General features: G+C 41.2%; 1 protein-coding gene across 1 annotated transcript in view; it reads left to right on the top strand.

Moving 5' to 3' along the window:
• LOC127625040 (gamma-aminobutyric acid receptor subunit gamma-2-like) overlaps nt 1–26144 on the top strand; it is a 165044-nt gene that overhangs the window by 39736 nt on the left and 99164 nt on the right. The window contains 1 exon segment of the mRNA XM_052100093.1: nt 14568–14635. Coding sequence (XP_051956053.1) covers nt 14568–14635 — 68 coding nt within the window.

Here is a 26144-nt window from a genome sequence, read left to right on the forward strand (position 1 = left end):
TTACTTTTAACTTAAAACTTGATTTTGATCATTAAGTCTCCACACATTCATTCTCTTTCTGACACATTCCTCAGTGATAGGCCCAGGGGAGGGTCTTTAGTCTCCTCAGGAGTAAATCACCTCAATATCATGATAGTTCATGCCTCCTCGCATATTACCTTTCAACACTAAAATTGTCTTACAAAAGTTAAAGTACTATATTGTTTTGTATGAATGAGTGATCAGGATGGTTTTCACATAATTTTGTAGCAAAAACTATTGGCTACAAGATCCAGTTCTCAAAAGGCTTGTGGACAAATGTTAAGTATCTGTTATATGGCCTTACGTCAATGACTTAAAATTTTAGTTTTTTCAAAAACCATGCATAAACGTTATTTTCTCAAAAATGCAAACATACATGTTTATACAAACATACATATACATGCATGTTGCTCACATATTATTGTAGCCCAGTTTGTGCTGAATACAGTGTTATCAGACTTTAGCCATTAATAGGTTTTTAAGCAACTGAAAAAAGCACAAATGTCAAGCCATGTCAAAACTTTTCCAGGTCCCAAAACACCCTCAGAGGGTTACTAGGTCGCATTTCCTTTTATGTTACATAGTTTTGTTCATGATTTTCAAGTACAAAGACATGCATCAAGTTATTTTCAATAAAAAAATCAATACATTATTTTTGTTGCTGACATCAACAAAAGCAATAGGATGTTTTCTCTCCCCCCTTTTAAAAATTGAAGAGCATATTTACATACATTTATGCATTTGGCAGACGCTTTTATCCAAAGCGACTTACAGAGCACTTATTACAGGGACAATCCACCCGGAGCAACCTGGAGTTAAGCGCCTTGCTCAAGGACACCATGGTGGTGGCTGTGGAGATCGAACCAGTGACCTTCTGATTACCAGTTTACCAGTTATGTGGTTAGACCACTACACCACTATATTACACATGAGTAAAGATTACTCATGTCCATGGTTAGGTCAGTGTCTTAAATAATAGTAATAATACAAATAATAATAACAAATTATATTATTTATAAAAAAATAAATACTAGCTGAAACACATCTTGAAACTTGCTTGTACACTTTTTTCTACCACATCTTTTCCTTCCCTTTACATCTTGAAACTTTAACTACAATTGCCACTGTTGATATAAAATGAGGTCTAATAGATTCTACCTTCAGATTATTTCATATGAAACTATAACTTTTAGTCAAAATATAACTTTACTATAACTCATGTAAAATCGTGAAACAATTTTGAAAAGGTGATGATGGACAATGAAAATTAGCGCATAGCATATTGTTGCTCTTTTCCTCCTCGGTGCTGTTTGCCATGTCAGGGCTGTCTACTGTTTGAGAGGTTTGACTTGACTTCCTCCATAATGCTTTAAACTAGAAAAGTCTCACTAGAATTGAAATTGGTCACATCAGTTTGAGGTCTGCGCGCCACAATATCGAAGGAAGCCCAGTTGTTGAACGCTCACACCAGAGAGATGAGCAGATCATGATCGTGAGCTGGTTCCGTTACTCGCGTGCGAAAGTGCATATAAATTAAACGAGTGGTTGATTAAGGATTTTATGGTTACATCAATGTTGAATCATGGTCTATATAATTTAGCCTTAGGTACACAATTTTTCTTTGCATGTCACACTTTAATATCTGTAAAATGTTTCTCTCCATGTGGAATGTTAATGAGCTTGGGCACCCTATAAAAAGAAAGAATATTATTTATTTTCTTAAGCGTAAAAAAATATATAGTGTTTTTTCATGAAGCACATGAAGCTGAAAAACTAGATAGAGTCCATATGGGAGGGACTACACCTTTTTTCATCAGTTCATAAGATTTACTCTAGAATAGATTTTTTTAAATATACAGGTGCTGGTCATATAATTAGAATATCATCAAAATGTTGATTTATTTCAGTAATTCCATTCAAAAAGTGAAACTTGGATATTATATTCATTCATTACACACAGACTGATATATTTCAAATATTTATTTCATTTAATTGTGATGATTAAATCTGACAACTAATGAAAATCCCAAATTTAGTATCTCCGAAAATTAGAATATTACTTAAGACCAATACAAAAAAATGATTTTTAGAAATGTTGGCCAACTGAAAAGTATGAACATGAAAAGTTTGAGCATGTACAGCACTCAATACTTAGTTGGTGCTCCTTTTGCCTGAATTACTGCAGCAATGCGGCGTGACATGGAGTCGATCAGTCTGTGGCACTGCTCGGGTGTTATGAGAGCCCAGGTTGCTCTGATAGTGGCCTTCAGCTCTTCTGCATTGTTGGGTCTGGCGTATCGCATCTTCTTCTTCACAATACCCCATAGATTTTCTATAGGGTTAAGGTCAGGCGAGTTTGCTGGCCAATTAAGGACAGGCATACCATGGTCCTTAAACCAGGTACTGGTAGCTTTGGCACTGTGTGCAGGTGCCAAGTCCTGTTGGAAAATGAAATCTGCATCTCCATAAAGTTGGTCAGCAGAAGGAAGCATGAAGTGCTCTAAAACTTCCTGGTAGACGGCTGCGTTGACCTTGGACCTTAGAAAACACAGTGTACCAACACCAGCAGATGACATGACACCCCAAACCATCACTGACTGTGGAAACTTTACACTGGACTTCAAGCAACGTGGATTCTGTGCCTCTCTTCCTCCAGACTCTGGGACCTTGATTTCCAAAGGAAATGCAAAATGTACTTTCATCAGAGAACATAACTTTGGACCACTCAGCAGCAGTCCAGTCCTTTTTGTCTTTAGCCCAGGCGAGACGCTTCTGACGCTGTGTCTTGTTCAAGAGTGGCTTGACACAAGGAATGCGACAGCTGAAACCCATGTCTTGTATACATCTGTGCGTGGTGGTTCTTGAAGCACTGGCTCCAGCTGCAATCCACTCTTTGTGAATCTCCCCCACATTTTTGAATGGGTTTTGTTTCACAATCCTCTCCTATTGCTTGTACGCTTTTTTTCTACCACATCTTTTCCTTCCCTTTGCCTCTCTATTAATGTGCTTGGACACAGAGCTCTGTGAACAGCCAGCCTCTTTAGCAATGATCTTTTGTGTCTTGCCCTCCTTGTGCAAGGTGTCAATGGTCGTCTTTTGGACAGCTGTCAAGTCAGCAGTCTTCCCCATAATTGTGTAGCCTACAGAACTAGACTGCAAGACCATTTAAAGGCCTTTGCAGGTGTTTAGAGTTAATTAGCTGATTAGAGTGTGGCACCCGGTGTCTTCAATATTGAACCTTTTCACAATATTCTAATTTTCTGAGATACTGATTTTGGGGTTTTTCATTAGTTGTCAGTTATAATCATCAAAATTAAAAGGAATGAACACTTGAAATATATCAGTCTGTGTGGAATGAATGTATACATTATCCAAGTTTCACTTTTTGAATGGAAATACTGAAATAAATCAACTTTTTGATGATATTCTAATTATATGACCAGCACCTGTATATATCTAAGTCACTTATTGAATTTGCCACCTATTGCTCAGTTAGGAACATTTTAGTTTCAGATCATGCGTTTAGAGAAGGGTGCCGCATATAGAGAAAATAAAATATAATAGATGGTGCTTTAATACATCCCTTTCTGCAGGACCCAGCATTTAAAAAAAATTTAAGACAGAAGTTAATGTTTATGTGGAGGCCAATTGGTCCTCAGTGTCTTAATCAGTATGCATGGCATGGGAGGCGCTCAGGGGTCAGATCATACAATATGCCTCATTCATTAAAAAGATCAAAGCACAGGAATTCATGGAATTGGAAAAGAGTATTAAAAGTGCTGAAACAGAGTAGAAGCACCAAATGTCATCCAATGGTTTTAGAGAGTTTACTCTTTGACCTTCTGGCCGTTCTGTCATCCGGTGGTCCACCCTGCCTCCTGTGAACCTGAGAGGAGAGACGGTGGGAGGCATGGGGAGAGGGAAAGGGTGAACGTAGACACAGAGAAAGAGAGAGAGGGGAGAGAGAGAGAAGAACTTGCTCGCCGGCTCCCGGACGTGCAATCGCACAGTCCTCGGCTGCTCCACTGCCTTCGGACAGACGCCTGCTTGCTCCTCCCCTTGCAGACAACAGTGAGTCCTCTGGCCCCTGGCAGGCGGAACCGCTCCTTCCCTTCTCGGCAGATGGCCACGGTTCCTCCGGCTCTCGGCAGCGGCCCCCTACGTCCCCAGGCAGATGGGCGCGGCTACTTCCCTAGCTGATGGCAGCAGCGAGGACTCCAAGACAGCGCATCCCTCCTCCCTCCTGGATTCCGGCACCACTGTAACAGGTAAAGGACGGGCAAGGAGGAGGTGAGAACTGACTGAACAGTAATCATAATCTTTAATGGTAAACTTAAAACCAACATAAACAAATGTGCAGCGCGTCCTCAACCACTCCTCCGCCCTCTGGTGGATGTCAGCTTGCTCCTCCCCTGGCAGACGGCAGCGAGTTCTCCATAGTAATTACATCTATTATACATATATATCAAGTGGGATTTATTTGTGGTCGTAGTTCTTCTGATAGTATTAGACGTTTTATAATATTATGTGATCAGTAGCGACTGATCAGACCCTGATTGCTGCCTTCTTACTTGATGCTGAGAAGGCGCTTGATAGGGTGGAATGACACCCATCTTTTTAAGATTTTGGAAATGTACAGGTTTGAGAACACTTATTGGGTGGATTAAGTTGCTCTATAAACATCCGTCAGTGGCAGTGCAAACTAATAGATTCATTTCAGATTATTTTGTCTTTGTTGGGAACCCGGTAATGCTGCCTTCTCTCCCCTTTGCTGTTCTGTCTTGCCCTGGAGTCATTAGCAGCCACATTAAGAAAATAGTATGATTTTCCTGGTATAGTAGCTGGAAGTGTGGTGCATAACCATTTACTCTATGCAGATGATATATTATTATTTGTCTAGGATCCTAGAAGATCTATGCCTAGCCTCCACTGAATTATTAATTCTTTCTCCAAATTTTCAGGATACAGGGTGAATTGGTCTAAATCGGATATCCTTGATCTTAAAGCATATTTCCCTACCACAGCTTTCCAACCTGGTGCCTTTCAATGGCCCAAGCAAGGCATTAGGTGTTTAGGCATTTTATTTCCAGAAAATTTGAGAGATTTAGTTAGTTAATTTTGACCCATTAATGAAAAAGTTCTCGTATGATGTTGATAGGTGAGCTTCACTACATTTGTCTATGGCTGGGAAAGTAAATGTTATAAAAATGTATTGTATCCCCAAATTAAATTATTTACTAGAGTCTCTCCTTCTAGAAGTTCCTCTTTCTTATTTTACATTTTTAGTTTTTTGTTTTATTTTGAATGGTAAATGACCTTGGATACTTTTCAGTAATTTACATAGACCAATTGACAAAGGAGGTTTAGACCTCCCCAAACTTTTGCTTTATTACTATGCTTTTGATCTTAGACACTTGACCCATTGGTCTCTTCCTCCTGAGCGAGCCTCTCCCTGGTACAACATTGAACCAGCGGTACTTGCCCCACATTACGCTATTGAAAGTATTTCTATTTAATTGCCTATAGAATTAAAAATGCATCCTGTTATTTCACACTTAAATTCAGTATGGACAAAGGTTTCCCGTATGCTCAGTTTTGATACTTGCCTAAATGTTTCCTCAAGCATATGGCTGAACCCCAAATTATGTATCAACAAGTCCCCCTTTTGCTGGAAAGAATGGATGGAGAGGGGTGTTGCTACACTTGGTGACCTTTCTAAAAATGGAGCTTTGAGATAATTAGAAAATATAACAATTTGGGATTTCTAGATCTCATTTTTGTAGGTATTCACAATTTTCCCAATTCACTGGAAAGGGGCATGAAGCATCAGTGTATTATTTCTCGTTGATTCATAGTCCTGGTTATGGGCCTAAACAGCTCTTAAGAGGTTATGAGAAAGAGATTTGAACTTGTTATTGGAGAATGGGGAGTGAGAAAGAATATTTTTTTTAACTACATCTAGGGATGCAAGGGTACACCTTATTCAGTTTAAGATTTTTCATTGTTTCTTTTCTAGATTGTTTAGGCTTGGTTTAAAAGATACACTTACCCGCTGGTGATGCCAGTTATAGGTTGGAGACATCAATAATTGCAAGTGATCAAATCAGATTTGTGCGTTTAGACATAACCAACCTATCTGCATGGGTTGCGTTGTTAATGACGTAAGCGTACCCACTTGACTATGCTTTCAGTCACATTTGAAACCACCTCCCGATGTGGTTTGAATCAGATTTGGAAAAATCTGATTTCAAGTGTTTTTTTTTGCTGTCCAGACTATCAAAAACTCATCTGGATACAGTCTGGAAATGCAAAAAATCTGATTTTTAGTGGCAGTCTGAACAAGGCCTTAGGTGATGGGGTGGTTATTAAAGGAGGTGACAAACATACAAAAAGCTGGGTCCAAACTAGTATAATGATTGGCTGACAAATAATTCTTAGAGGATGGAAGTCAATTGGTGCTCCTTCATTTCAAGAATAGTTCACCGAATTGGGCAGGGTGGCAGCATTTGAAAAGATGTCATACAAACAGCTTTGCATATGGTAAGAAATGGGACAAATACATGACCTTTCTGGAAGGCTCTCTCGCTCTCTCTCTCTCTCTCTCTCTCTCTCTCTCTTTGTGTTTATATGTGTATATACAGGCTTGGATCAGGGGAATGTTTGTTGGGGTTGGAGTGGAATTGGGAGGGGGATAGGAAATTGATGGGGGATAAAGGGGGAGAATGGTTGACTCTATGAATGTCTATTTTGCTTTATTCTATTATGTTTGAGAATGAACCAATAAACATTTTATTCTGTAAAAGATTACAAATGTTTAATTCAAGAATATCTAATCTAGAAAAATAATCTAGTCAAAAAGCACGTTTTGAACTGTTTATCACTAAATGAACACACAAATATATATATATATATATATATATATATATATATATATATATATATATATATATATATATACACACACGTGATGCCACACAATGTGTCGGGACTCGAGTCTGAAGTCAGTGCTGGAGCGGTCTCATATGCATTAACCTGAGTGGCATGACCGCCGCCGAGGATGCCATATGCCCCAGGAGCCTCTGAAATTGTTTCAGTGGGACCACTGTTCTCTCTCTGAACGACTTCAGGCAGTTCAGTACCGACTGCGCATGCTTGCCTGTGAGGCACCCTATCATGGAGACTGAGACTAACTGCGTCTAATGCTCTGAACTAGGGAGAGCTTGCTCTTTTCCCAGTTGACCCAAAGCCCCAACCGGCTGAGGTGCTTGAGTACTAGGTCCCTGTGCGCACACAACAGGTCTCGAGAGTGAGCTAGAATCATCCAATCGTCAAGATAATAGAGGATGCGAATGCCCACTTCCCTTAACAGGGCAAGGCCGTCCTCCGCAACATTTGTGAAGACGTGAGCTCGGCCTTCACTTAGGTGAAGCGGACGCCGCTTAGTTGGATGGTCCTGGCCAGCCATCATGACGGAGCAGGAGATGCACCAGCTTCCTGCGGGGGGCTCTATGCTTGGTCTGAGCGGTTGGCAGGGGGACAACCCTCGGTGGCAAGCAGATGGGGTGCGGGACCTTGAATCGCACCGGGGCAGGATATGTTGTATGACCTTTGTCTGCTTCTTCATCGCTGAGAACTGCTGGGCAAAGTTCTTAACGGTGTCGCCGAATATTCTGATCTGGGAGATGGAAGCATTGCGGAAGCGGACCTTTGTCAGCGTCCTTCATCTTGACCAAATTCAGCCATAGGTGGGACTCCTAGACCACCTAGGTGGACATTGCCTTCCCGAGTGCCCACGGTGTGACCTTCGTTGCTGTCTGTCAGTGCACACTCAGAGGAAATATACTCTTTTTCTGCAAGAATATATACTCTTCTAGCTGTTGAAGCACCCAGGGCCGTACTCTGCATCAATCGCGTAGAGGGTGAGAAAGCAGCTGAAATGTGCCATATATCAAACAGCATATGCTTCTCAATGAGATGAATAGAACGGTAGTGGAACTCACTGCTCAACACTACTAGGCTCCGAAGAACCAGCTCCTTTAATACCCATATGTCCATGTAAGTGGCATGCAAATTCCACTCGCCAATTCCCACTGGCATTTTCTCAAAGATCAGAGGTGTTTGGGGCTCCCAAGAGTTACCCCTAGTGTCACTACATCGACACAACATTGAGTGAGTGACCAATAGGGAACTGGTGGTTTTATATAGCCTAAGTTTATTTAAAATGCCTCTTTTTATAAGACCGTCATTAGAATTAAATATATGCCTTTATAAATTAAAAGTGTGCTTTGACTTTAATTGGTGGTGACTGCAGGAGCATGACTCTGGATTGCCGAATTCTGGCCAAGCCAGAGTTGGCATCACCCTCCATATCACAATCCATTCTCATGTGCAACCACAGGCAGATGTCACTTGAGATTCATGGGGTTTGTGGGAACTGTAGTGCTTTTTGCTAATCTGCCATGACTAGCCATCAGTAGCTGGAAGAAAACTGCAAATCACTTATGATTTTTTGCCCCAAAATGAAAATTCACAAATGTTGTTCCAAACCTGAATGAACATGTTGAACAACATGTCATGTTAAACAATCTGCTCTTTCACATATAATTCTGTCCACGGTGCTGTCCAAAATGACAATAAGCACCATACCACACAACTTATGTGCTATATCATATATATATATACAGTATTATCTTGATATATGAGTTAATGAGAGAAGGAGCGATGTCCAATTCATAATCAAATCATCCTTTTGAGTCTTTTCCAACCAGGGGTTAGTTTCCAATACAATGCGTAACTCACTGTTTAACCACCGTAGTTGATGCATTGTTGAAGAAATTAGCTATCTAGTTGCAACTGTTTCCTGAAACCGCACATCCATCATTTGATCAATGTTGGTTCAGGAGCATAGAGCTGTCGTTAATGGCATGACACAGGGAGTGGAGTAAAAACTTCTGCGAATATTTAATTATAAAAGCTAATTTACTTACAACCCCACTTCTGAAAAAGTTGAGACATATGATAAATGCTGATACACAAAAAGGAGAGATTTGTAAATTATATTCACCCCTTGCTATATTGAAAGCTCTACAACTACACATTATATTATGTTTTTCCTTGTGAATTTCATTGTTTTTTGAAAATGAACAGTAATTTCAAATCAGATGATTGCAACACGCTCCAAAAAATTTGAGACAGTGGCAATTTAAGACTAATAACTATTTGACGAGTTAAAATAACAAGGTGATGTGAAACCGAAGATGTTAAACAGGTGAGGCAATCGTGTCATAGTATATACTGTAAGGAGCCTTCAAAAACAGCCTAGTCCTTCAAGATCAAGGATCATTTGAGACTTGTCAATTTGCCAACAGATTCTTCTGCAAATAATCCAGCACTTTGAGAAAATCGTACAATGTTCCCCAAAGACAAATTGGAAGGATTTTGGGCATTTCACCCTCTACAGTGCACAATATACACTCACATAAAGGATTATTAGGAACACCATACTAATACTGTGTTTGACGCCTTCAGAACTGCCTCAATTATACGTGGCATTGATTCAACAAGGTGCTGAAAGCATTCTTTAGAAATGTTGGCCCATATTGATAGGATAGCATCTTGCAGTTGATGGAGATTTGTGGGATGCACATCCAGGGCACGAAGCTCCCGTTCCACCACATCCCAAAGATGCTCTATTGGGTTGAGATCTGGTGACTGTGGGGGCCATTTTAGTACAGTGAACTCATTGTCATGTTCAAGAAACCAATTTGAAATGATTCGAGCTTTGTGACATGGTGCATTATCCTGCTGGAAGTAGCCATCAGAGGATGGGTACATGGTGGCCATAAAGGGATGGACATGGTCAGAAACAATGCTCAGGTAGGCCGTGGCATTTAAACGATGCCCAATTGGCACTAAGGGGCCTAAAGTGTGCCAAGAAAACATCCCCCACACCATTACACCACCACCACCAGCCTGCACAGTGGTAACAAGGCATGATAGATCCATGTTCTCATTCTGTTTACGCCAAATTCGGACTCTACCATCTGAATGTCTCAACAGAAATCGAGACTCATAAGACCAGGCAACATTTTTCCAGTCTTCAACTGTCCAATTTTGGTGAGCTCTTGCAAATTGTAGCCTCTTTTTCCTATTTGTAGTGGAGATGAGTGGTACCCGGTGGGGTCTTCTGCAGTTGTAGCCCATCCGCCTCAAGGTTGTGCGTGTTGTGGCTTCACAAATGCTTTGCTGCATACCTCGGTTGTAACGAGTGGTTATTTCAGGCAAAGTTGCTCTTCTATCAGCTTGAATCAGTCGGCCCATCTGACCTCTAGCATCAACAAGGCATTTTCCCCACAGGACCGCATACTGGATGTTTTTCCCTTTTCACACCATTCTTTGTAAACCCTAGAAATGGTTGTGTGTGAAAATCCCAGTAACTGAGCAGATTGTGAAATACTCAGACCGGCCCGTCTGGCACCAACAACCATGCCACGCTCAAAATTGCTTAAATCACCTTTCTTTCCCATTCTAACATTCAGTTTGGAGTTCAGGAGATTGTCTTGACCAGGACCACACCCCTAAATGCATTGAAGCAACTGCCATGTGATTGGTTGATTAGATAATTGCATTAATGAGAAATTAAACAGGTGTTCCTAATAATCCTTTAGGTGAGTGTAGTTAAAAGATTCAAGGAATATGGTAAAATCTCTGTGTGTAAAGGGTAAAATGAAAAAAGTCACTGACTTAAAAAAACATCATTCATCTGTAATGGATGTCATGAACATTGGCTTGGGATATCTTTAGTAAACCTTTTTTAGTCAACACCACTCTCAGCTGCCACCACAGATGCAAGTTAAGGTTTTACTGCGCAAAGCAGAAGCCCTACATCAACACTGTCCAGAAGCTCTGCCAACTTCTCTGGGCTTGGTCTCATCTTAGATGGAAAGTAGAACAGTGGAACTGTTTTTTGGTCTGAAACAAAGCTGTTGTGTTAACTGGACCAAAGAGGAAAAGGGCCATCTAAGCTGTTATTAGCATCAGGTCAAAAAGCCATTGTCTGTATGGGTCAGGGGTGTGTCAGTGCCCATGGCATGGGTAACTCACACATCTGTGAGAACACCATGTATGCAGACAGATATGTAAAAATTTTGGAGCAACATATACTGCCATCCAGCACTGTCTTTTCCAGGGACATCCCTGCATTTTCCAGCAGGACAACTTCAAACCACATACTGCCCGGATTACAAGTGCATGGCTGTGAAGCAGAGAGTGTGGGTGCTAGATTGGCCTGCCTGCAGTCCTGATCATCTCTAATGGAGAATGTGTGGTGCATTATGAAGCACACCATATGGCTACAAAGACCCCATACAATTATGCAGATAAAGACTTGGTGGGTGCACACTGTACGATTTTGGCCACGATTCTGCCGTCTGAGACACATTTTGTGAATCCTGAAAGATTTCTCTCATCTCAAGATTGCGGGGAAATTTGGCAATCTTACAACGTTCAGTGTGACATGTTCACAGATGGCTGATTAATTGCCTTTGCGATGATATTCAGCCTCTGACGAAATTTGGGCAGTGTCTGAAATTTAGCATCATAGCTATTTCGATGGCCAGATGAGATATTCCGCTCCTCTCTCGCACCCTAATTCACTTGGAAAGAAACCTGCTCCATATCTGCACCACCATAGCAACATTTGTGCCCAGTTATCTCTCAAGCACTTTCAATATTTTTCTTCTTTTCATTTTATATCAAAAGTTTAAAAAAATAAATAAACAGAAAATATTTGGAGAAAATTGTAACATGTCAGCAATATGAAAGCATTATTTTCTAAATTCAATTAATACAGAGCTTACAAATCAAATATAAATAAATGATTGCATTTTCTAGTTTTTTCTTTACATTTATCATGCATTTTCTTTACAACAATATTTTAATGACTACTTAATTTTTTTTATAAATTTACTTTAAACGTCTGTAAACTTCTTTAGTTAAGATTCACACCACTCTAATTTTATTTATAAATAAATAAATACAATAAAATAGAAAGATTGAAAAATGTATACTGGTAAGTATTTATGGGTCGTTTTAATCCAAATCAGCAAATACAGTTGGATACAATTATAGAAATCTACGTCATGTTTGTGCATCATCCATAGGGAATTTGCAAGCGTGATGTATTATCAGCCTTCATGAATTTTAAAAATTTTGTGTGGCCGATAGGTTACTAATCTAAAAGAGGAGAAAGACGTACTATAACCCACCTTTTTTGTTTTCTCCAATGTGAAAAGAGAAGGTTTGTAATTTTTTGTGCCACAAGTCTTTTTATTTCCACAATGAATATTTGTTAGCTCATTGTTAGGCTACCTCCCACACTGACGTTCATTCTCAACATCTGTAATTTTCTGTATTTGTGATCAAGCTGTCTTATTATAGGCCTATTTGACAAAATCCATCTTTCTTGTAAATGTTAGCCCATGCTTGTGATGGAGTAGTATTGGAGCAATGGAAATGCTGATGTCCTGACTTTCAGAGAGAGAAAAGAAAATGCTCCTCCATGGTGGGCAAATTTCGCCGTTTTGCATCTATTCCGCAACACTCCCGTAACTTGAGCCACGTTCACCGCTCGGGACAATTGGGACCACAGGTAGCTACGATGTATATCGTCTGACATAACATCATACAGTGTGCCATGGCGATATCAATGCGTTCATATCGTACAGTCTGACAAGCAACAGTCTTAAAGGACTATTATAAATCCTACATAATGCAAGAAAGCTGCATACACTATATAATGCAACATATACATATGCTGCAATAGTGGACTTTCACCTCTACATCAGACTTTGGTGTTCCCCTGAGCACATGCACACACTGAGCCCTGTTTTGTAAACCCGCACCGGCCCTGCATCCGCAGTACTTAACAGAACATCCGACCCATTATCCGACAGCAGCACTAATTTAATTCCATACCCGACCCGTTCAAAATAAAGACTGATCCAAACCGCACCCACTTTAAAATAAATCTACTACATCAGGCAGACAAAAATGATGTATTTGCTCAAGCAATCAAACTAACGCCTAATGTTGTGGTGACAGTTAACAGAAAAAAGATAAGAATGTGATTTTGTAGTGTAAACAATACAAAACTTTTGTCTACAACATGTGGACAATCTGCCCACACAGGCTGTTTGAACAAATGTGCATGAATCACACCATAGGCTACACAGACATTGAGAGGTCTCCATAAATAAAAATCTACTGGTGAGTTTTCTGTTCATGTCTTCTATATCCATCGTAACGATTCACAATGCTGATATCAGGGAGTTTATGGAGGGCTGTTGCTCAGCGTGGCTATTACATGCGTCATATAGACCCTAGGTCTAATCACAGACAGAGCCGACTTAATACATTTGAAACCCATAAAAGGTGTAAATAAATCATGTAAACAATGAACATTACTTGACATCAAAAAATAGCCATGGCTATTTGACCCACAGTCTGCCCACGCTTATTGATTCCCAACCCACACCTGTTACATCAAATATTAGCACTTTACCCGTAGGGTACCCACAGGTACCAGCCCATGTGCAGGACTCTGCCTCACACAACGCTATCGTACGACTTCTGAAGTCTTCACTTGTGCATGACTTGTAAGGCAATACATTTTATTGTTTGCATTAGGCTACATAACCAACTACTGAAAATGTACATGCTTCATTTGTGATTAAATTGCTGTAGTAGCTCAACTTACAGAGCATTACAATTGCTATGCAAAGGACCGGGGTTCGAGTTCTGAAGAGTGCACAAGTCAACATGTGAGCCGAAAGTGTCAAAGAAACACCACCAAATGACGTGGTTGCTCTCGCAATTGTGTTTTTCATCTCACATTTGCTTTTTATGACACTATCGGTTAGGTTTAGTTTTAAGGTTTATGGTAGGGAGGTAGGTAGGTTTTTTTTTTTATTTAGAGAATTTGCCTTAAAAAACGTTATCTGTATGGGAGACCATTTAACTCACTTTTAGTGCCCCACAGTGGACATTTGGCCTCAGAACTGCTACGATACGTGTTATAAATCACTTTATATAATATTACAAAAATGTCACCACAGTTATCTTTTTCAAGAGATCAGGACGATATTTTCTATGAATGCTTTTTTCTGTATCGGACTAATCAGGTTCTTCAGTTCATCTCAATGAACAGCTCACTGGAACGAAAGATTATCAGTGACTAATGACCTTAATATCAGCCTATTTAATAACCAAATTTGTTGTATTACTGCTGAAGGCTTGGAATTGAGCTCACAAGTCCTATGAACTACTTTTATGATGTTTTTATGATTTTTTGTTCATGGTTTTTGAGCATGAGAACATCTGATTTGCTTTATTTTTTAACTTAATTTTTTTTACATGATTAATTGCATTGAATAAACATGTGAAAATCGACAGCCTAATAATTATCAAAACATGATACAATCAAAATAATACTTACATTTGATATAGGTATTATTAGTAATTCTGTATTGTCCTCTCTCTCTTTACAGTCAAACCAACGGTGATTCATACAGACATGTTTGTCAACAGTATTGGCCCAGTCAATGCCATTAACATGGTAAGTCAATTCATAAACAACATATACCCTATGATAATAAAGTATTCTTCCTTCCTTCCTTCTTCCCTCCCTGCTTTCCTTACCTACTTTCTTTTGTTCCTTCGTTACAACCTTGTTTTTTCTTTCTTTTCTTCCCTCCCTTCCTCCTTCCATTCTGTTCCTGTCTTCCTTCCTTCCTTTCATTTTCCTTCCTTCCTTCATTCCATCTTTCCTGCCTTCATTCTGTCTTTTCTTTTTTCTGCCTTACTGCCTTACTTCACTACTTCCTTTATTTCTTTCTTACATCCTTCTTTCCTGCCTTACTTCACTACTTTCTTTGTTACTTCCTTCCCTTCCTCTTCCTTCCTTCATTCTTTTCAAACTTCTCTCAGACACAGAACCTTCCTACGGTTTGCTTTCGACAGCCGGGCTTATCAGTACAAGGTTCATCCCCTTCGGCCTGTCTTCATGAAAGTTGCAGAGGCAGCTCTTGCCCCGTTAAGGGAAGTGGGTGTTCGCATACTCAACTACCTTGATGACTGGCTGATTCTAGCACACTCTCGAGAGTGACTGTGCGCACACAGGGAGCTGGTGTTCACGCACCTCAGCCAACTAGGGCATGGAGTTATACTCAGTGTCGATGATTGCACACCTCACAAGCAGGTGCACGGACTCAGTTCCACTGAAACACTTTCAGTGTCTTTCAGGCTGTGTTGGCACATCAACTGCCAAGAGTTGCTGGCTGTACTGCTTGCCCTGCGTAGGCTATTGCCGTTGATCTGGGGAAAGCACATGTTGGTCCTGTGCGACAACACAGCGACAGTAGCATATATAAATCGCCAAGGCAGCATATGTTCTCCTCGCATGTCGCAACTCGTCCACAATCTCCTCCTCTGGAGATCGCTGCAGGCCACTCACATCCCGGGCAGCCTCAATGCCACAGCAGACACACTGTCGCAGCAGGCGATGCTCAGCAGAGAGTGGAGACTCCACCCCAGGCGGTCCAGCTGATTTGGAGTCGATTTGGCAAAATACAGGTAGACCTGTTCGCTTCCCGGGAATCCTCCCACTGCCCACTCTGGTATGCAATGACGGGAGCCCCCTCGGCACAGACAAGCTGGCACACAGCTGGCACTGGGGGCTGCACAAATATGCATTCCCCCCAGTGAGCCTACTTGCACAGACCCTTCGCATGGTCAGGGAGGACAATGAACAAGTCACCCTTGTGGTACCACGGTGCAGTTGAAGGTAAGTCCCTTGGTAAGAACGACCAGATCATCAGATTTCTGAGAGGCGCCAGGAGGCTGAACCCTCCTAGGCCATGCCTCTTTCCCTCATGGAACCTCTCCGTGGTCCTGCTGGGTCTTCTGAGAGCCCTGTTCGAGCCCCTAGAGTCAGTCCAAGAGTTAAAGGCCATCTCATTAAAGACCGCCCTGCTGACCACGCACACTTCCATCAAGAGGGTCGTGGCCCTGCAACAGTTCTCTGTCAGTGAAACGTGCCTGGACTTCGGTCTGGAAGACTCTGTTCCTGAGACCCCTGCCCGGCTATGTGCTCAAGGTTCCCACGACCCCTTTTAGGGATCAGGTGGTGAGCCGCCTTGCGGGTTCATGTGGCATCCTCGTGGGCACTGGCCAATGGCCCTCTCTAGCATGCATCTGCAGAGCAGCAGGCTTGGCAACAACCCAGATACCTTTGAGATTTTACAATCTCCGGATTGAGCCGGTTTTGTCCCGTGTTCTTTCAGCTATGAACAGGTAGAGTTTGGTAATACGGAACAGCTGGCCAGGTATATCACTTGCGTATAGCATCTTTCTCCTGAGGCGAAAACGTGCGCTCTTACCCCAGTCGGACCCTGGATGTCCTTCCTCCCTAGCCCTGTGGCTCGCAAATTCGGCTGAGGAGTTCACAGCCAGACCCGCTATGGGTACTAATATGCTCTGTACTGGGATAGGTGCTCCACATGTGCCGATTACTTTGGTAACACCCTGTGATGTATTTTCTGCGGTACAATCTCCCTGTCTGCAGACCTGGGTCTCTCTTGGGCTGAACTCTTTCTGCTCCTGGTCGCTGTGTTTCTAGAGCTCCTCCCCTTCGAGGCAGGACCTATCACCGCTACTCTTCCATATGCGGCTGGTGAGCCCATTTGTCATATTGCCACATGTTGACCTCCCCTTTTGGGCAGGTTGTGGTCTCCACAGGGTCTTTTCCCCCTGAAAGAATAGAAAAGGAAAAGATCACCTTCACCGATGCATATAATAGTGTTAGATTTCCCTGGCCGAATCTCATACTCTGTGGAGAGAAAATGTAGAGAGAAAAGGCCACGGCTGGCACCTATGCTAGTTATGTGCTTCCCCCCTCAGGGATTTGGGGAACTACATGACGTCTTTTGGGGCATTTGGGAAGGTTACGTGCAGTCTGATTCACCTGCTATTACGCACGCATCGGCTTGCTTGCACCTGAATCGGCAGTTCACGTAACAAGGTTCAGCTGTTGTAGCATATTTCTGTTGGGACCCCTAGTGTCACTACATCGACAAAACGTAGAGTGAGTGACAGAAAAGGAATGTCTCGGTTACTGTTGTAACTTCCATTCCCTGATGGAAGAAATGAGACGTTGTGTCCCTCTTGCCACAATGGTGTACTAGCCGCTGAAATGGCCGGGATGTTTTCTTGGCTCCTCAGCACAAAACCTTAATGAGAGTGGGCATTTCTTCTCCTTTTATACCCGTATGTCTGGATGAGTGGCATGCAAATTCCACTTGCCAATTCCCATTGTCCTTTTCTTAAAGATTAAAGTGTTTCGGGGGCTCTCAAAGCAACCCCTAGTGTCACTACATCGATACAACATCTCATTTCCTCCATCAGTAAATGGAGGTTACGATAGTAACCAAGACTATTCTCATGTATAGTTGGACTTCACAAACAAAGTAACTATTTAGATTACTGCTAGGGGATGAAATTACATGTGTGTGTTGGATTTGAATTATAAGGATTGTGGTTTAATTTCACTTAATGATTCTTTTAGTTTTTTGAGCCATTAACCCTCTGGGGTCGACGGACGCGTCCTGCTGGATATTTTCGGCATTACAGCAGAAACAACTTAAAATACTTCGGCATTTTTGGGTATACAGATAAGTGTAAGACATCATTAGAGACTTTATAAAGGGTCTACTTTTATTTGTGTACACTCACAATAACAACAAAATATTGTGCTTTTGTAAAATAAAGAAAATAAAAAGGGTGAGCTTTCAGCAGTCTCTGTCTCCACGAGCATATTTCTGAAACACGTCACAAAAATGAACTGAAACTCAAAAAGTCAACCCCAGAGGGTTAAGGTCAATATTAGGTCAAAAATGGCAAAAAAAAAAAAAAAAAAGAAACAGCTTTTTGGAGAAACTTGTCAGTCAATCATTGATTTTGAGGCTTGAAATTGCAAAAATGTAAGATTTCATACAAAGGTTTACACTACAGTCTTCTCTCTAACTCGCTCTAACAATTACAGAAAGAGATGTGGAAGGCCTGATGTACAACTAAACAAGATGATAAGTACATTAGAGTCTCTAGTTTGAGAAATAGATTCCTCACATGTCTTCAGCTAGCAGCTTCATTGATTTCTTCCTGCTCAACACCAGTTTCATGTACAACAGTAAAGAGAAGACTCATGGGTGTAGAAACTCATCCACTTTTGAAACAGAAAAAGTTAGAGTGGGCAAAGAAACACCGACATTGGACAACAGATAATTGGAAAAGAGTGTTATGGATCTTAACCCCATTGAGCTTTTTAGGATCAGCTAGACTGTAAGGTGCGTGAGAAGTGCCTGACAAGACACATCTATGGCAAGTGCTGCAGGAAGCGTGGGGGGAGTATCTGGACAAACTAGAATGCCAAGGATCTGCAAAGCTGTCATTGCTGTATGTGGAGAATTTTTCGATGAGAACTCTTTGAAGTAGTTTAATTTACATAATTAATGTCCTGACTATACACTGTGATCAGTTGAATGCCACTTTGGTGAATAAAAGTACCAATTTCTTTCCATAAGAGCGAAATCATTCCTTTTTTTTTACATTTCCTGCACATTTTAACAATACCTCGATAATACTGATAATTGTGATTATTTTGGTCACTATAATTGTGATCTGAAATTTTCATACATTTTCTCTACTTTGTAATGCTCTTTTGCTTCAAATTAAAGTTTTTATTGTTAAGATTAATCTTGTATCTGGTTAGTTTGTGTGTTGTGTTATGTTTTATTTTGTGTTCCCCTTACAAACCCTACATTCCACTTTACATTAAACCTAGTGCAGGTTTTACCATTTCCCCTTGGGTTCTATTTCAGTCTTGTGGTCCTCATTGGGCTCTAGCTGAAGAATTGAGATCTAGTAAACACTAAAATGAGTCTCAAATGAGTGCTGGCTACATTTTAAATTGCCATAAGCACTGAAAAATCCATTATGTTTTTCATCTTTATGAATAGAGAAGGATCACAAGGACATGGCATCCATCCATTTGTTGAATTTTTAATAACTAAATTATTTATTACATACCTTGGGTCTTTAGCGACCTGGTACTTAGATCTATCACTAAATAGATCTATAAAATGCCCATAGTGTCAAATTTTAAGCATTTTAAAGACAATTTGACAAGATAACAAAAGAATGAAAGAAATTATTTTATATTTTGATGTTTTATTTTTCATATTTCAAAGAGTTTATACAACAAATGATAGAACGGGATTCATTACTTCCATGCTGGATTTGTAAGAGACACAACTGACTGTCAAACTTATATTGAGCTGCACATACAATTGAAGTCAGAAGTTTACATACACCTTAGCCAAATACATTTAAACACATTTTTTCACAAGTCCTGACATTTAATCGTAGAAAACATTCCCTGTCTTAGGTCAGTTAGGATCACTACTTTATTTTAAGAATGTGACATTTCAGAATAATAGTAAAGAGAATGTATTTATTTCAGATTATATTTCTTTCATCACATTCCCAGTGGGTCAGAAGTTTACATACACTTTGTTAGTATTTAGGAGCATTGTCTTTAAATTGTGACACAGTGTAATGTTTTGGGTAGCCTTCCACAAGCTTCTCACAATAAGTTGCTGGAAATATGGCCAATTCCTCCAGACAGAACTGGTGATTCAGGTTTGTAAACCTCCTTGCTTTCACATGCTTTTTCAGTTCTGCATCACCTTGAGGCTTTGTGATGGCCACTCCAATACCTTGACTTTGTTGTCTTTAATCCATTTTTCCACAACTTTGGAGGTATGCTTGTGGTCATTTTCCATTTGGAAGACCTATTTGCAATCAAGCTTTAATTTCCTGGCTGATGTCTTGAGATGTTGCTTCAATATATCCACTTAATTTTCCTTCCTCATGATGCTATCTATTTTGTGAACTGCACCAGTCCCTTCTGCAACAAACACCCCCACAACATGATGCTGCCACCCCCATGCTTCACGGTTGGAATGATGTTCTTCAGCTTGCAATCATTTCCTCCATGTTTACTCCAAACATAATGATCTTCATAATGGCCAATATCCTTTGTTCCTTCAATATAACCTTGTTTTTTCCATGCCATCCTTCCCTACCTTCCTCCTACCAAATAATTAACAATATATTTTTTTACAGCATTTATTAATCTTAGTTAACGTTAGTTTACAAAAATACAATAACCTAGTTTCCAGTCAATTTTCTTATAGACAAAGTGAATATGCATAAAGAAAAATGTTTGTGAAATTTGCTGTTGTCTGCCTGTTCTATTCAAATGTCCTTTTATTGATAAAATTGGTGTGCATGATGATGTCATGCCTAAAAAACACTTTGACACATTCATTTTGGTTTATCGCAAAATAAATCTGCCCTTAAGCCATTTCCATACAGAAATGTGTGTATATGGCCTCCCAAATTTCCCAAATTTCTTTCTTCCTGAAGTTTTGTTAAAATGGGGAGGGCATTGAGACAATTCATTGAAATCAGCCAGCTTACTGTCATTTTAATTTCACAAATAATTGCAATCAAAAGGGAACAGTTGCCCTTCTGATAGGACTGTAATATTGGTCCTGATGTTGCATCTATCGCAGGTTGCCACTGGTTCTGATCTGAAAGCGAATCGTCATGGCCCTGTTCAAGCTGGCAACCTGCACCAAGTAGTGGGGGAAACTTTCGGTCTAATTATAACAACCATCCATCGATCTGAATAGGCTGTGTGCACAGCTATGACAAATTGATGCGGTATAACAATGTGGTTTACATATGATATATTCCTGATATATTCAATAGGTTATTTTGAACAAATCATCTAATCTAAAGCATTGTCATTTCAACTGCATTATGTCCCGCATATTTGTCCAGCAACTTTTAATGACCAACTGAACTTGATTGTCATCTAAAATATATTTTAGCATCATAATTCAATTTACATTTTCTGAAGAAGCTCAGCAAATTCAATCTAAGGTATAGAGGGTTAGATTTTAAGTATTTAAAAATGTTCAAAAGCTAGTTTTCTGAAAGTTAACAGCATTGGACAGATAGTTTTATCTAGTCTTGAAAAAAGCGTAGAACGTTCTGAGAGTGTCATTTAGCCGACTTTTCTCATCTACAGAAAGACACTGGCTACCACCCCTGGAGCTCACTAGTTTGAATCCCCGGGCATGCTGAGTGACTCCAGCCAGGTCTCCTAAACAACCAAATTTGCTTGGGATGTTAGAGTCACATGGGGTAACCTCCTCGTGGTCTCTGTAATGTGGTTCGTTCACAGTGGGGCACGTGGTGAGTTGGGCGTGGATGCTGCGGTGGATGGAATGAAGCCTCCACACGCGCTATGTCTCCGTGGCAACACGCTCAACAAGCTACGTGATAAGATGCGTGGGTTGACGGTCTCAGACGCGGTGGAAACTGGGAATTGTCCTCCACCACCCGAAAAATTAGACAATCATTTTATAGAATTGTGCTATGTTAGTGTTCCAAAAAAGCACATTGAATCTTTTCTACTAGTATCGTGTCTTTCTTTTTAATTTAAAATTCCTTTGTGCACAGAAATATGTTTTTTTTGTATTGTGAGCTAATTCCATGACTGCCGTCTATTATTTTGAATGGTGTGGAAAATCAGCTTTAATATATAAACGGATGGCTACCGCAATTAAATTAATCACAAAGAGTGGCCATTCATTTGTTCTCCACGCACTTGTCGATGACAGGTGCTTGATATGAGATATTTGTTAACAGTGCGAGTAATGCTTCACGTACAATAAATTGGCTTTCGGTGATGTATTTATTGCATCATCATTAACACAGGCTAACGATTGGGGTAAATTCTGTCATGTGACACTTTGCATTTTTGTGTTTCCCAAATAGTTTTGCACAACGTTTCCATCATCTATATCTGTAAATATTTTGATGCTCTACACCTTTTTTGGAAATAAATCCCTTGAATGGAAATGTTGTTAATGCTACTTCATGTTACTTCATAGTGGATTAACTAATGTTAACAAATACAAATTTTGAATTAAATAATGTATTAGTATATGTTGAAATTAACTAATATTAATAAATGCCTAAGAAGTATTGTTCCCTTTACAAAAAGCTTCACTATGATGCTGCGCTGAGAAAAGCGCTTTGGGAACAATCCTACATTGTGACCAGATGTGAATATGTGTGTAACATGTCAATGAACTTTGACCGTAATTTATAGCCTCAGCTGGTGAGATCATTAGATGCACTTGTGGCCAGGTTATAAATAGATGCGTCACCAGTCAGATCCATTTTTTTCAGAGCCATTCTGTGTGTGTGTGTCTCACAAGCCTGTCAAAACTTTCTTCCCTTTGTTAGGAGTTAGAAATTGTTAGGCAGTGCGCAGAACTTTCTTTCTCTCTCTCTTTGCTCTGAAAAAGAAGATATATATATATAAAAAAAGAGAAAAATGTCAGAGTCTCAAGGCAAACGATGTTTGCAAAGGTGTTCCCCTGTCTACGTTCTATGACTAATAGGGACACGCGTCAGTTTTGCTTTGTTTGTTTGGGGGAAGAGCATGCTGCTCTCGCGTTGGGGCAGGGCGGGTGCGCGCATTGCGACCTACTTTCGGTCAAAATGCTTCACGCTCGCCTTGCTTACTTCCGAGAGCCAGCACCCACACTTAATTCGTGGGGCTCTCGTATGGATCTGGTTGAGGAGCGAGAGACGGGACCTTCCCTTGATCTTGAAGCGCGCTCCGGTGCTTCTTCAGTTCATGAGGGGGACATTGATTCTCTTGGGTCTGTGGACTTCGAGTTACCCACATCTGAGCACTCCAAACATGACTCAAAATCTTCTGAGGAGTTACTCGATGTGGTTACTCATGCGGTGACCAGACTTCAGTTAGACTGGCCACGCAATCAAGAAACCCCCAAACGCTCCAAATTAGAGGACAGATTTCTGTCTGGTGGCCAAGTGAAGGGAACGCCTCATCAGTCCCTTCCCTTCTTTGATGACCTCCACGACGTGCTTTCTTGTTTGTGGAGGAAGCCTTATACTTCTCGCGTTCACGTGCCCTCGACGTCGTTATATTCGACTATCGTGGGTGCTGAGGCGCGAGGATACTCAATGATGTCGCCGGTCGAAGAGACACTTGCGGGTTATCTCTCACCGGGTTTGGCATCATAATTGAAAAAACCCGCTCTCCCCACTAAGCCATGTGAGGAGAGCTTATCAAGCGGCAGGTCAGGCTGGTGATGCGCTGCACACCATGGCCGTGTTACAGGCTTACCAGGCTGACCTACGGAAAGACCTGATTGCGGGTGTAACGCTTGATGAAGAAGCCTTCTTCCTCCTGAACTTCGTCGGGTCACAGATCTATCTCTCCGTGCGACCAAGCAGACAGCCCGTGCTATTGGCCGGTCTATGTCCGCTTTAGTCAGCACGGAGAGGCATTTATGGCTTAACCTTTCGGGCATCAGGGATAAGGACAGAGTTTTCTTACTTGATGCTCCAGTTTCACCTTCTGGTCTCTTTGGAGATGCCATGAATACGGTTATCTCCAGATTCCAGGAGGCAAAAAGCCACGAGGAAGCCTTTGGGCTGTTTTTTCCTCACCACACTTAGGGGGCGGGGCCGTCGGCCACCCAGTCCCACCCCGACTCTGCTAGGAGGGAGGCTCAGAAACAGAGAGTGGCGAGTCGTGCTCCCCCTCGTAAGGACTGGGAGCTGCAATATCTCTTGGTCAAAGGGGCCATAGAACGTGTTCCCCTTCCAGAGAAAGAGTCAGGCTATTACAGCAGATAATAGCCTGACACAGGTGCATTTAATAATCTCACCAGCCGAGGCTATAAATTCCGGTCAATGTTCATTGACATGTTACACACATATTCACAGCTGGTCACAATGTAGGATTGTTTCCAAAGCGCTTTTCTCAGCGCAGCATCTCGTTCCGTATTTATCAGGGAACAAGGGTTACACTACGTAACCCTAGACATTCATTGTTCAACTAATTTTGGAAATGGAACCTTATTGTAAAGTGTTACCAAATAATATTTGCAAATGAAGGTCTCAAGGATTAAGTAGGTCTTTCTACTTAAGGATGTCACTAATACAAATTATTAGTAATATATACATTTTCTAGTTGTGCTTGTATTTTTAAATTATACATAATTAAATGTGTACCTAACTGTGATGGACATTTTCAAGAAATCTGAATTTCATTAAATTAGGTATCAGCAACAACATACTAAAATTACATGAAATGCAGATGACTAGTAGCCTGAGTCCTGAGCCTGAGACCAAAGAACCCGATCAAATTCAACAAATCCAACAAACAGGCAAAATCATATGTCAAAAAGAACCAAAAACCGATTAACGAGACGATCCCAAGACTTGAACGAGCCTGGGGCAAAATTTACGTTTATTTATTTTTTATAACAGACAAAACATACCAAAAATATGCTTATGTCTGGTTTTATTACATACAATTTTTTTAAAAACATGTAAAACGTTTCAGTGAGAGATGTAAATTAATTTCACTATTGTTTATTGTGCAATCAGATTATATTTAAAGTTTTTATAAGTTGAATCGTGGTTTCTGGTGAGTTCATTAAGACTAGACTATTCTCTTTATATGCTTTAGACACATATAACATATCGTCTCGGGTTACTTAACTGTAACCCCTGTTCCCTGATAAAAGCGGAACGAGATGCTGCGCTGATTTAGCGCTTTGTGAACAACTTTAGGTGTGACCAGCTGTGAATATGTGTGCAACACGTCAATGAAATTGACCAGAATTTATAGCCTCTTCTGGTGACATCATTGGATGCACCTGTAGCAGGGCTATAAATATGTGCATCGTCAGGTATTTTGTCTGAAGAGCAGTACTGTGGTATCCCAGTGTGGCATCGAAGTGCAGCATCTCGTTCCGCTTTTATCAGGGAACAGGTTACAGTTAAGTAACCCGAGACATTGACCGCGCGCCTCTTAGGCCAGGGCAATAGCGTCCCTCACCCAATGCGACATAGTCTGCTTGGTGGCGGCCACCCCCCTGTTGCGACCCCATGCAAATGAATAGTTGCCCTGACTTACGCCACTGGCTAGTGCAGTGGACATAAGTCTGAAGGGCACGGACAGGACAAAGTCTCTGAAGGCTTTCCTGCTCCGGCGTTGTAAACGGCGGGGAGCAGAGGGCTTCGAGAGTGACCGGATGTACAGTCAAGAAAGGAACCCTAGGCAGGTAGTCAGGATGAGGGTGCAAAATTGTTTTATCCATTCCTGTGTCAAAATCTAAGCAGGCTGGCAAGACAGACAGAGCCTGTAGATCCCCAATTCTTTTAGAGAAGTAATTGTCATAAGAAAAACCATCTTGGCAGTTTATGTGCCAATCGAGCTGATGACCCTCCCATTCCCCTTGAGCTGGACGACCACAGCCCCCAGCCCGTCAGGGAGGCGTCTGTCATTAGCATTTTGCGACAGAGTGGGACCCAAAGTGAGGAACCGGGGTCTGAACCACATAGAAAGTGTACGAAGCGTGCAGCGCGTAACCCTTATCTGCCTTAGGGGTCTGGCCCTTGGATGAAATCCCTTGGCTATGAGCCACAACTCAGTCTCATGTGCAGAAGGCCCAAAGGCATCACCGAGGACGCAGATGCCATGAAACCTAGTATTCGTTGATACTGATGAACAGTGCAACCTTGGCCTAGCCTAACTTTGTTCAGGGTGTTCTGAATGGACACGATTCGAACGGGAGACAATTGATGCAGCCCGCATTATGATCGAATTCCATAAAACGCCCAGGTAATTTCCTGAGTGGGAGAGAGAATGCTCTTTTTGACGTTTAGTCTCAGACCCAGAGAAACCAGATGAGCTAAGACGATATCCCTGTGCTGAACTGCCAGTTCTTGTGACTGTGCTAGTATCAGCCAGTTGTCTATGTAATTCAGAATGCGGATGCCCCGGAGTCGCAAAGGAGCCAGTGCTGCATCCCTACATTTCGTGAATGTGCGGGGTGATAGGGCTAGGCCAAATTGAAGAACCCGATATTGGAAAGATTCATCAC

The sequence above is a fragment of the Xyrauchen texanus genome, chromosome 31, assembly GCF_025860055.1.
Source record: "Xyrauchen texanus isolate HMW12.3.18 chromosome 31, RBS_HiC_50CHRs, whole genome shotgun sequence".
Lineage (NCBI taxonomy): Eukaryota > Metazoa > Chordata > Actinopteri > Cypriniformes > Catostomidae > Xyrauchen > Xyrauchen texanus.